The following is a 12714-nucleotide window of genomic DNA, read 5'->3' on the forward strand; positions in this document are numbered from 1 at the left end:
AGCCGTTATTGGCTATATAAATTATGCAGCCTACAAAAGCCCAGCCTTCAGAGGGAAAATATGCTATGCAGAGTCTGCTGACAGAAACCACATAATTTTGTTGTAATGATGATGATTCTGATGATTATGTATTTGTTTGTAGTTGTGAGTGGTGTGGACAGTACTGGAAGCTTACTGAATCTTTTTTTTTTTTTTTTTTTTATCTATCTATCTATCTATCTATCTACCTATGGAGATTGCACATTTCATTCAGGTTAGCTCAGCAGCATCTCCCCTATATCCAGTTAAATTAAGTTAAGGCTTTAGTTTTGTCCTCATCTGTTCGTTCCAAACGAGTCTTAAATGACAAAAGTCATCCAACTCAGTCAGGTTCACATAAACTCATTACAATCATCATTACAGCTATTAAAACGTGTTGGTAACGGATCTTCCGTGATCTTTTCAATTATTTATCGTTTAGATTGGTGGAGTTTATTGCAGGGGGGGCTTTTTATTTAGAGAATTTTAGAGCATCCGAGATCTTCTGCCAAATCGGTTCAAGATACCGCCAAGAATGAACAATGAAATCAATCAGCTGGAATGAGCGAATTGAACTTACCTCGTCAGAGAAATTGACAACAATATTTATGTAAATATAGACCATTCAAATGATAAAATTTGCCTATATTAACATAATTATTATTTTTTTGTTTGTTTGATTGTTTGTTATAGGTTACTGTTGTAGGCTACCCATGCGTTCGCATGTTCTTTTGTTAGTTTGAAAAGAGAAGTGAGTCTCAAACGTATTATAAACACTAAGGAGTGTTTGTTCTCTCTCTCAATGTTTTCTCTTTCTTCTTCTTCTTCTTCTTCTTCTTCTTTTTCTCGAGTTTGGGAAAGTACTGGTTCATTTTCTTGACGTCACCGTTTGGCCTTGGAGCTATGCTAAGGACTACATATTTTGAGTACAATTGGTTAAGTGGAGTTAAACTGTTGCCTTTTCCTCCTCGAGGTACCTTCTCTTTTGATCCCACCGTCTCTGGCGCCTTCCAAAACGCAGCTCGTCTGGCTCTCTAAATGAGAGAGAAGAAAACTCTGCTCGCTTCTCAGCTGAGCCTTTTGTAACCTTAAAAGCCCGTGACATGCCTTAAATTGCCTAAGTATTGTGTAACTTACAGCCCTTTCGAATCAATTTCTGCCTTCACAAAAGCTTTTCTCAACAAAGCAACCATGAAAAGTTTCCATATACCTAAGAAATGCTTAAAAAACTTTATTTTTAATAGAAAAAATAATATTGCCTTTTGAGTATATATAGGCTATATAGACTAGCCTATATGGGTGTGTGTGAAATGGTGTGTGTATATATATATATATATATATATATATACATACATACATATACACTTGGAAGTTAGGCTAGTGTTAGTTTCAGGATGGTTTTCAGGAATTTTATTTATTTATTTATTTATTAATCTATATAATTATAGATTTATTTATAATATATATATATATATTTTTTTTTTTTTTTTTTTTTTTTTTTACACTCTTTTTTTTTGCCGTTGTTAATCATTTTTGTTTTTTTTTTGTTTTTGTTGTTGTTTTTTTTTTTTTTTTTTTTAATTTTTTTTTTTTTATTTTTTTTTTCCTTTAATTTTTTTTTTTATAATTGGTAGTTAGTGTTAGCCCTAATCAAGTCATTTTATATATAAATAGGCTATCTATATATGTTATGTAGCCTAGATTTATTTCTATTTATTTGTTATCTTAATTGTTGGATGTTTTTTTTTTATTTTTATTTGTGTATTTTTTCGAACAAGACATTCCGGTTTTCTCGTTTACCGTGTATTCCTATGACCAAAGTTTTGATGTGGAGTAATTCCATTGTGCCTTTTCAGGGACTTCTCAACAGTCGGATACAGATACTTTGAGCGCTTCCCCACTGTTTAATTGGGCTAAAAATCGGTCTACGTTGTGCTCCAAAGAGTCAAGAGCCCCGAGGCCATCTATACATTATCTCAGCAAGACATCCGCGATTAAGTACTCATTTTTCTCAATATCCCCTTGATGTCTTGGTGTCAACTTGACCACATGACTTCTGAGGGGTTGGTTGTGATTGGTCCGAGAGTGCCCCATGGGAACATTCCGACCAATCACATTGAGGCTTCTGTAAGTCAGCTGGAAGAGCGCGGGCGCTGATTGGAGGAGCGCAGTTTGCGAACTATTATAAGTGTGCTGAGGCAGCGCACGACCATAACCTGTTAGAAATTGTTGGAACAGCTTGCGGCGGATGGTTCACGATGAATCCTCCTAAGGGACCCGTTGAAACGACAGCTCAAGAGAAATCGGACTCGGACAGCGAGGAAAGTCAAAAGCCGAGAGATGTGGGCACCGAAGCAGGACATAAAGTGAAGAAGACTTACCTCCCGTTCAGTGTTGAATCACTGATGGCCAGATCCAGCTGTTCTCCGGCTCTTCCACACCAGAGACTGGGACTGGGACAGGACTTAGTAAGGACTTACTTTGCTGAGAATAAAACCAAAGTTTCTGTGGACAGTTTGACAAGCGTTTCGGACAGCCTAAACGACGACAGTGAAGAATTAAGTGATAAGGAACAGAGCACTTGGTCAAACTCCTCATCTTTCACCTCTCCTCGTAAGTGTTTCCACTATTTACAGTCATAACCGAGTTCTATTTTCTTTCAAAACAGTGTAAACGTAATAATATTTTAATGCATAATTACCTTCACCTTCATTATTCACGGACAGTATACATTTGTTTTCAATATACTTTTGTGCATTTAGAAATAGTTTAATCGTTTGAAAATAACACATTTTTATTATAAATAAATAATAAATAATTTTATAGAAACATATTTTCAATGTTAATGGTACCTTTACCAAAATGATAAAACAAGAAATATGTATTTGCCAGTAAAAACTAGTGCTTGCAAGGCAGCCAAAGGTTAAAGTTTGTTTATAAAATTATTCAAATGTTTTGTAGTTTTATGTTATAGAAAGAAAGAAAGAAAGAAAGAAAGAAAGAAAGAACGAAAATGCTTTAAAATAATATTGCAAAAAAATAATCCATATTTAGACGTTCTAACCATTACACCTTTCTCATTACTAAATAGAGAACTGCTACTGTTGGGCTACTATAATAATTATTTTGTTTTTTAAACATCGAAATTTATATTTTTTTCTATTAAATATTAAACAACTGCAATACTAATTAATAAGAAATCAGTAAAAGTAAATAGTCATTTATTTAAAAACATTATACTTGCTATTGTGAAATGACAATTAAATAAAAAATATTTGCATACAAAATCTATTTGACAGCAAAAAATAAAGCTAAAGTGTTTAAAAAAAAACAGATAGGCCTAGATTCAAACCAGATTTCAGATAATTGCACGAGAGAAAGAATGGTTTTCAGAAATGCGCGAGGAAGAAAGACAAATGCATTTGTAGACTTTTTTGTATTTCTAACGAAATATTATTTTTTTTAATTTTTTTATTTCGCCGTTTCCTCCAGGTCACCCGAGCCCACCGCCGTGCACCTTGCGCAAGCACAAGACGAATCGGAAGCCGCGCACGCCCTTCAGCACCACCCAGCTACTCTCCCTCGAGCGCAAGTTCAGGCAGAAACAGTACCTCTCTATCGCCGAGCGGGCCGAGTTCTCCAGCTCCCTCAACCTCACCGAGACTCAGGTCAAGATCTGGTTCCAGAACAGGAGGGCGAAGGCCAAGAGACTTCAGGAGGCCGAGCTGGAGAAGTTCAAATGCGCCTCCAAGCCGCTTCTGGCCCCCTTCGCGCTGCCGTTCCCTCTGGGATCTCCCTCATCTCTGTACGGACCTCCAGCCTCTTTCCCGCGGCCCGTTCCGATGCCAGGACTATTCAACGGACCCGTGTCTTATGGGATGTATTATTTGTCTTAAAAACATTAATCTGACGGCTTCTTCCACTTCGAAATGACTTGCGCAAACATGAACGTTTACACGAAATTCACAGGGAAAATTAGGCTATAACAGCTTTGGTAATTGCACAAATAAGTGCTGGATAAATTTAACGAACAACATGTACTTTTGTAGGCTAATTAATTAGAGGAATCGTTTCTAATTACTCTTGGTTATTACTGTAATTAATTATAATATCATCATGGGCACGGCAATGCCACATTTGAACCCAGTTCCCTAAAGCCACATGAAATCACGGAAGGAAGCTGCTGTATATTTTGTCGTGTTTTGTTCTGACGTGCTCTTGTGGAGCAGGTAGATGTGTAACTCTTTTAAGATCATCTGACACGGAGGTTATCCGTCAGAAGAAGTACTTATTGGCCTTATGTTGGAAGTGCCTTGAAAGACCAAATATTTATTAGTCTAAAATAAAATAAAAAATATTCTTTCTTAAGTTTATTGGTTTCCCTTTTGTTTTATCGTCTTATTTCTGGACGCCTATTGTCTTCGTAGTTTCTGACACCGATAATACAATTTTCTTATTTTTGTCATTCGATTTTATTCATAGGCTACTTATATATATTTATTCGATTTTATTTATACTTATTTAAAATGCTTATTTAAATGTCCACATTTTGGAAATAGGCTGTACGTAAAACCTGCAAGCATGGATTCACATAAGCGTGCGGAATATTAAAAATAAATGGTGTTCCGCTTTATAACACCAAAGTTTTCTTCACCCTTCTCGCACAATAATTTTCTCAAATACTCAGAGTAGGCCTACGATTGGCATATTAGCTAATCACAAATTTTGTATTTAAAAATTAGAGACAAATTAGTAGACTTATCACATTTACTCCCCATTTTAGAAGTTATTTGCACCGATACATAACATCCATCTATCTATCTATCTATCTATCTATCTATCTATCTATCTATCTATTTGTTTGTTTTTGTCTAGATATCTGAAGTGCCAACTTTTAAACTAATCTTTTAATTTAACTCAGTTTAATTTAATTTCATTTTATTTTGTTGGCATAATCACAGGGAAATTTACTAGCTATTTGGTCAGATTAAGGTTTCGTAAGTGTTCTTGTTTATTGCATAAATATGTAATGAATATGCCAACATGCAGACTATTTATGTAATTATTTTGAGTTACTAGTTTATTTTATTTTATTGTTTTGTTTTGAGCATTAGTCCCGAAAAAGCTCCATCCTTGACTCTTGCCCTGTGTCTGTTTGTCTATTGTCCAGGAGATGGCGCCATCTGAAATTCTTAGATAGGCATTATCTATTTGAGCCACTTCAGCCTTGAACTACCAAGTTTTTAGTTGACACGTGACACCTATACAAGAAAGGACAAGAAATAATGCAGCAGTAGCTATCCCTTTCTTTTTAATGAGTGACAAACACAGGAAAAATCCTCATAGCTAACCTAATAATATATCTGTCTCAAAACATTTGGCTGATACTGTCCTTGAGTCATTTAAAAGCATCAAAATAACAAGAAAATGCATTACAGAATATGTCCTTTTAGACAGGATCAGCTTAATTTTCGTTAGACGTCATACTGATTTTTCAAAAAGACGTTTCGTCGGTTGAACAGTAAGTTTAGAATCAATTGTCGCTCACAGCTTTGTTTTTATTCCTGCCAAAAATTAAATATGGCGCCACACTGACTAAGGTCTATTATCTGATCTCAATTTTCAATCCTCCAATGGCACTTATTATTCATTATTAACTACAAACTTTATTTTAAAGTGATATCTCGCAGTTATTTGTTCATTTTGTGTGACCTCTGTACAGAAACCTCATAGGACCACAATAGACACTGCTTGACTGCTTTTATTGTTGCTTGCAAAAAGTTATTCATCATTGCTGTTTGTAACATTTTTGTTGCAATTTGTTGTTACATTTGCCTGCTGAGCCTTTAAGTGTTCAATACAATTTCATATAATCACACTGCCAAGGGTACAGAAAGGCAGAATTCAGCTAAAGCATAATTCTTTAATGGTTCTGATTACAGGTTTGTTGGCTTAGTTGCAGAGGTCAGTCCTGCAGCACACAGCCATCACTTCTGGAGCGAGCAAATAGCTCCAGCAGGTAGACATGCTTATACAGGAACGGATAGTAGGAGGAGCTGTGTAAACAACACAAATAAGTGTTCTGTACTATCTGTTTAACGGTTGTGATGATTGCTGAACTCACCCGTTAAACCAGGTCTAAATGTGATGTTTCCACAGGCCGTCATGTGGGAAAGACATGTCTGTACTGATGGAGTGCAGGGGTCCCCGTTCCCTTTGGAAACACACAGGTTACACTTCAGTGCCATTCCTGTGGATGATAAGAGAGCAAGATCTGAGACAGAAAAAGAGAAGAGAAAAATATTAGCGATTGAAAAAAATATATTACTGCATATAATAACACAAAAAATAACGGTTCCAAAATAGAGGGTTTTTGCAGAGATGCCATAGAAGAACAATTTCTGGTTCCACAAAGAAGCTTTCAGTGAACTGATCAGTGAAAAATATCATTTCAATAATCAGCGAAAAATTCTTAAAAGAATAATGTTTCTTAGTCTAAAGAATATTTAATCTGAATAACATTTTTTCCCACTATAAAGAACTTTTTGCCGAATGAAAAGGTTCCATGGATGTTAAAGTTTGTTTATGGAACCATAGAACAATCGCAGCATTTTCATAAAAAGTTTTAAATTTGAAAAGTTTGACCAGATATAATAATCTAAATAAACAATCAGGCTTACCATGGGTGAGAATTTAATGGATAGTTTAAGATCTGGAAGGGTTGGTTTATTTACAATAATTTGAATGATGAAGGTAGTTTCTCACTCTGTAAGTGGACTCAAGTAGACTGATACACTTTTAAACAGTCTGTGGGAGGTTTCTCCTATCCTGAAATGTGCGTCATTACTAATCTCAAGTAATGTGATTGTTAAATGGACGTGAAAATGTCTTGGAACAGAGAATCTAGACATATACAGGTGCATTTCAAAAACTTAGAATATTGTAAAAAGTTCATTATTTAAAACTTTTTTCAAAAAGTGAAACTTACAAATATTCCAGATTCATTACATGTAAAGTAAAAAAATTTCTTTATTTTTTTTATATTTTATTTTGATGATGACCTAACAGCAAAGTCAAAAATCCAGTATCTCAAAATATTAGAATATTTCCTAAGAAAATTAAATTCCTAAGAAAAAAAAAAAAAAAGGAAGTTCTTTAAAGTATGTTCAGTTCTGTACTCAATACTTGGTCAGGCTCCTTTAGCACAAACTCCAGCATCAGTGAGGTGTGGCCTGTGGCACTGCTGAGGCACTACTGAGCCTTCAGCTTCTCTGGATTGTTGGATCGACTGTTTCTCATCTTTCTCTTGAAAATATCCCATAAATTCCATATGGGGTTCAGGTCAGGCATGTTGGCTGGCCAATCAAGCACAGTAATATCATGGTCAGCAAACCACTGGGAAGTGGTTTTGGCACTGTGGGCAGGTGCTAAAGTCCTGCTGGAAAATGAAAGAGCATCTCCATAAAGCTTGTAAGCAGATGAAAGCAGAAAGTGCTCCAAAATCTCCTGGTAGATGGCTGCATTGACTTTGGACTTGATAAAACACAATGGACCAACACCAGCAGACGTCACAGCACCCCAAATCATCACTGACTTCAGAAACTTCACATTGGACTTCAAGCAGCTTGGATTCTGTGCCTCTCCAGTCTTCCTCCAGACCTTGCTTTCCAAATTAAATGCAAAATGTACTTTTATCTGAAAAGATGACTTTGGACCACTGAACAACAGTTCAGTTCTTTTTCTCTGTAGCCCAGGTAAGATGCTTCTGACGTTGTGTTTCAGAAGTGGCTTGGTAGCTCTTTTCCTGAAGATGTCTGAGTGAGGTGACTCTTGAGGCACTGACTCCAGCTTCAGTCCACTCCTTGTGAAGCTCTCCCAAGTGTTTGAATCGACTTTGCTTGACAGTATTCTCAAGCTTGCGGTCATCCCTGTTGCTTGTTCACCTTTTCCTTCTCACTTTCTTCCTTCCAGTCAACTTTCCATTTAATATGCTTTGATACAGCACTATGTGAACAGCCACCACTTTAAATTATGACCTTCTGTGACTTACCCTCTTTATGGAGGGTGTCAATGATCGTCTTCTGGACCATTGCCAAGTCAGCAGTCTTCCTCATTATTGTCGTTCCAAAGAACAAGAGATACCCAGAATTTCTACTGTTGGGATGGTCATTTAATGAAACTCAAATGTAAATATTTCAATATTTTTAGATAATGGATTTTTTACTTTCATGAGCTGTAAGCTCTAATCATCAAAATTAAAACAAAAAACTTTTAAAATGTTTTATGTTATATGTAATGAATCTAGAATATATGAAAGTTTCACTTTTTGAAAAAAAAAAGGAACTCCACGATAATCAATTTTTTTTTTAGATGCACCTGTACATATACATACATATTTTGCTTATGAGTTATGTGGAAACTAGATGCTTTTGGATGAGAAATTGTTCCCTCTCTCTCTCTCTCTCTCTCTCTCTCTCTCTCTCTCTCTCTCTCTATATATATATATATATATATATATATATGTATAAATATGTATTATATTTATTATTTATATAATGCATTTACAGTATAGTGTGTGTGTGTGTGTGTGTGTGTGTGTGTGTGTGTGTGTGTGTGTGTGTTAGCAAAGTCAACCATTTATCGCTGTATGATAAGGCATGCATTATCTTTGTGATTTTAGATTTTTAAATTTTTTTTTTTTTTTTTGTTTTTGTTTTTAGTATTGATTTTTTGTTTTTGTGTTTGTGCATGTGAGATCTTTTCATTATTTGTGAAACATCACAAAGGCATCATTCACTGATGGAACATGATGACCCAAGACTATAACGTGGTGTTATTCATTTTTATCAGCATAATTTAGTGCCAAGGTCGCACCAAGGCAGTTCAGCCATGTTTGTACTATGTAGATTGCACGTTTGCACTTTATTTGTGGCTTCTGGACAATAAATTTGTCCAAAGAGCAGTTTGGCCTATTTTTCATGTGCAGATCTTATTTGTTTTTGATATAAACTAACAAACAAAAGTATGAGCTACTTAGTACATTTTTATGTCACGTTGTCGAAAAAAAAACATTTTTAGTTTTTTGTTGAATTTTTGGAATTTTTGTAAATTTACTGTACATGTACTCAATACTTGGTAGGGGCTCCTTTTGCTTTAATTGCTGCCTCAATTCGGCGTGGCATGATCAGTTTGTGGCACTGCTGAGGTGTTATGGAAGCCCAGGTTTCTTTGACAGTGGCCTTCAGCTCATCTGTTTTTTTTTGGTCTCTTGTTTCTCATTTTCCTCTTGACAATACCGATTCTCTATGGGGTTCAGGTCTGGTGAGTTTTCTGGCCAGCCAAGTGGTCATTTTAACCAACCTTTTTTTTGTTGCTTTTGGCAGTGTGGGCTGGTGCCCAAATCCTGCTGGAAAATGAAATCAGCATCTTCAAAAAGCTGGTGAGCAGAAGGTGGCATGAAGTGCTCCAAAATTTCTTGGTGGCAGTGACTTTGGTTTTCAAAAAACACAATGGACCAACAGCAGCAGATGATATTGCACCCCAAATCATCACAGACTGTGGAAGAGGACTTTGGACCACTGGGCAACAGTCCAGTTCTTCTTCTCCTTAGCCCAGTAAGACGCCTCTGACCTGTGGTTTGGATTAATAAGAGGAATATGACAACTGTGGCCAAATTCTTGACACGTCTGTTCAATTCGGCGTGGCATGATCAGTTTGTGGCACTGCTGAGGTGGCATTGAAGTTCACTCAAATTCTTGAATCGATTCTGTTTGACAATCCTCACAAGGCTGCGGTTCTCTCGGTTGGTTGTGCATCTTATTCTTCCACACTTTTTCCTTCCACTCAACTTTCTGTTAATATGCTTGGCTACAGCACTCTGTGAACAGCCAGCTTCTTTGGCAATGAATTTTTGTGGCTTACCCTCCTTGTGAAGGGTGTCAATGATTGTCTTCTGGACAACTGTCAGATCAGCAGTCTTCCCCATGATTGTGTAGCCTAGTGAACCAAACTGAGAGACCATTTTGAAGGCTCAGGACATCTTTTCAGGTGTTTTGAGTTAAAAAGCTGATTGGCATGTCACCATATTCTAATTTGTTGAGATAGTGTATTGGTGGGGTTTTGTTAAATGTGAGCCAAAATCATCACAATTAAAAGAACCAAAGACTTAAACTACTTAAGTCTGTGTGCATTGAATTTATTTAATACACGAGTTTCACAATTTGAGTTGAATTACTGAAATAAATGAACTTTTCAAAGACATTCTAATTTATTGAGATGCACCTGTATTAAAAATTTGTGTTTTATAAGTTTGTTATATGTATTTTTTTGTAAATATTTTTAGTTTTAAGTAAATTGTTTTAGGAATGTAATAATAATAATAATAATAATAACAACTGTTCACTGTAAAGTGACAGTTTACCCCAAAAAATCATTGACTTAGGTTGTTCCAAACCTGTGTGACTTTCATTCTTCTGTGAAACTGTGAAGAATGTCTCGGGAATGAAGAATGTTTCTTTTTTTTGTCCATATGGCTTCCAACATTCAAATATCTTCTGTGTTCCATATAGAAGAAGAAAAAAATAAAGAAATTCATACAGGTCTGGAACAACCTGAGAGTTAAATCTTTAACTAATTTATACTGTTTCCTGACTTAAAGGTGTGAGGGGAGAAAAAAAATAGATAAAACATACATTCAGTAATGAAGAGAGAAGAAGCAGTGTGATGGAGTGAAGCTAAGCTACACTTTATTCAATGCAGTACAGTATCAGGTGACTTCTCTGAACCAGAGCACAGAATGGACAGAAAACACATCAGTGTAGCATTCAGCATACTGTCATGTAAAGAAAAATAAAATAAAACAATAATTAATAGCTGTTTCATGTTTATGTTTTCAGTTTTGGTGGCCGTTGTTTAACTCTTATGGCTAACAACAGTCACTTTTGTACAGTATATTTCTCCATTTCCCCTTTCATCTCATATTCATCTCAAATATGAGTCACTGAGAAATGAGATACTTTACATGCTGAGGAAACCGTGAAGCAACTTGACTGCCAATAGCACTGGCTTTATGTGCAAGGATGTACTTAAAAACATATTTGAAAAAAGCTTATGAAAAAGGTTGTCGCGCTATACATGACATCACTTCTCTTTAGTTCTTGAATTCGTATCTTATAAGAGCCTTTAGTCAATGAATTAGTTTTTTTTGTAGATACTTGACATCGTATTCTCACGTATTATACATAATCATAAAAAAATGATTTAAAAACCCCTGTAAATATAAGATTTTCCATAACAGTTAAAAGAACGTACAATAAATTCCTCCAACAAGAGGATGATTAAGAGAAAGTCCTTCTGAAACCTTAAGTTAAAAGTATAAAAAAGAAAAGAAAAAAAGAAAGAAAAACACTGTAAATCTATTTCCCTGCTATGACAGTGAACTGACCTGAACAAGAGTTTAGTTTAAGTTCCCTTCGCCAAGCATACATTGTTTAAACAAATGATCATTTCAATACACACTATACTGAGAGCGATGGAGCACCTTCATACAATATTATTTTATTTTAATAGTTGGCAATTAAAAACAAGTTCAAAAGAACAACATTAAAGGGACAATTCACCCAAAAACGAACATTATCATCATTTACTCTCTTTCATATTGTTGCAAACCTGTACTTTTTCTTTCATGTAGGAAAATAATAATAATAAATAAATAAAATAATAATTTTACTGAGATGATGAGTAGTTGTATAATTTTATGATTTTAATGAGTTGTGTGCTACAGCTTTAAAATCTCAGTTATGTTCATGTATATTAAAATATGGCAAATCACATTAAATGTCACATTAAGTTTTATTTCAGTGATGCTAAGTGTCTTCAGATTTGACCACAACACAGTCTTTGAGAGTTAGGGAGTTAGAAATTAATAATTAGTAGTTAACTTAATTTGTGTTTTCCTCCCATAAGACAAGTGTATGTCTTGAATATAGACTATAATATAGCACAGAAGTTTTTTGTTTTTTTTGTGGTTTGATAGCCTTTAGTCATCATTTATTTTCACTGTATAGAAAGAATTATTTAAAATAAAAAGGAATCATTTCTTCCAGGATTCATGGAAGAAAGGAAGTCATGAGTTTGGAACAGCTTGAGTGTGAGCAAACAATGCTTATTTTCATATATGGGTGAATTATCACTTTAACTGTGCAACAGAACAAATGGAAAATTCTTCGGACAACACTTTTGGTAGAGACATAAACAGTCTGAAGTGACTCTTCTGTACTAATTCACGACTGTATTCGGAGGAACAAGATACAACAGCCTCACGGTTGTGCACTTCTACTAACACTAGGGGACACTAAAGAGGACGAGAGGAAGAAAAACAACAAGAAATGGAAGCGAATGTACTGTAGAGAAAGTGTTGCCATCTTATCTTCTTCCGCCTCATTAGTGTTAATTTCCCTGCGAAGCAGTCCAGATGGTTAAAGGCTTCAAACCGCTTTCAGCTGCTAATTCCTGCTAAATTCTAACACCAATGACACGATTTTGAGAACTAAACCCGACATCTTTCTTTAGGCTAGAATTGGCGGTGCAGAAACCTGTTCACATGTTTGGTTTTAAAGGGATAGTTCAGCCAAAAATGAAAATTCTGTCATTAATTACCCATCCTGTTGTTCCAACTTCGGAACACCAATTAAGATA

The 12714-nt window shown here is 35.3% G+C and overlaps 2 protein-coding genes across 2 annotated transcripts; one reads left to right on the forward strand and one right to left on the reverse strand.

Annotated features, from left to right (window-relative positions):
* Positions 1-2220: 2220 nt before the first annotated feature.
* msx1b (muscle segment homeobox 1b) lies at positions 2221-4386 on the forward strand. Its single transcript, XM_019118921.2, has 2 exons — positions 2221-2631; positions 3511-4386. Exons 1-2 carry the CDS (start codon positions 2277-2279, stop codon positions 3912-3914), a joined length of 759 nt encoding a protein of 252 aa, XP_018974466.2. The 5' UTR covers positions 2221-2276; the 3' UTR covers positions 3915-4386.
* Positions 4387-5768: 1382 nt separating this feature from the next.
* si:dkeyp-80c12.8 (uncharacterized protein LOC107963954 homolog) lies at positions 5769-6704 on the reverse strand. The gene is made up of 3 exons (XM_042761676.1): positions 6699-6704; positions 6143-6292; positions 5769-6074 (listed from the first exon to the last, which is right to left on the reverse strand). The coding sequence occupies exons 2-3, from the start codon at positions 6264-6266 to the stop codon at positions 5971-5973; spliced, it is 228 nt and encodes a 75-aa protein (XP_042617610.1). The 5' UTR covers positions 6267-6292; positions 6699-6704; the 3' UTR covers positions 5769-5970.
* Positions 6705-12714: the final 6010 nt, after the last annotated feature.

The sequence above is a fragment of the Cyprinus carpio genome, chromosome A1, assembly GCF_018340385.1.
Source record: "Cyprinus carpio isolate SPL01 chromosome A1, ASM1834038v1, whole genome shotgun sequence".
Taxonomy (NCBI): domain Eukaryota; kingdom Metazoa; phylum Chordata; class Actinopteri; order Cypriniformes; family Cyprinidae; genus Cyprinus; species Cyprinus carpio.

Excerpts from the sequence above, each read along its gene's own strand:
- msx1b (XM_019118921.2), top strand. The coding sequence starts at position 2,277 with ATGAATCCTCCTAAGGGACCCGTTGAAACGACAGCTCAAGAGAAATCG. Across the intron at positions 2,632-3,510 it reads CTCATCTTTCACCTCTCCTC|GTCACCCGAGCCCACCGCCG; the intron begins GTAAGTGTTTCC and ends CGTTTCCTCCAG.
- si:dkeyp-80c12.8 (XM_042761676.1), bottom strand. The coding sequence starts at position 6,266 with ATGGCACTGAAGTGTAACCTGTGTGTTTCCAAAGGGAACGGGGACCCC. Across the intron at positions 6,075-6,142 it reads ATTTAGACCTGGTTTAACGG|CTCCTCCTACTATCCGTTCC; the intron begins GTGAGTTCAGCA and ends TTGTTTACACAG.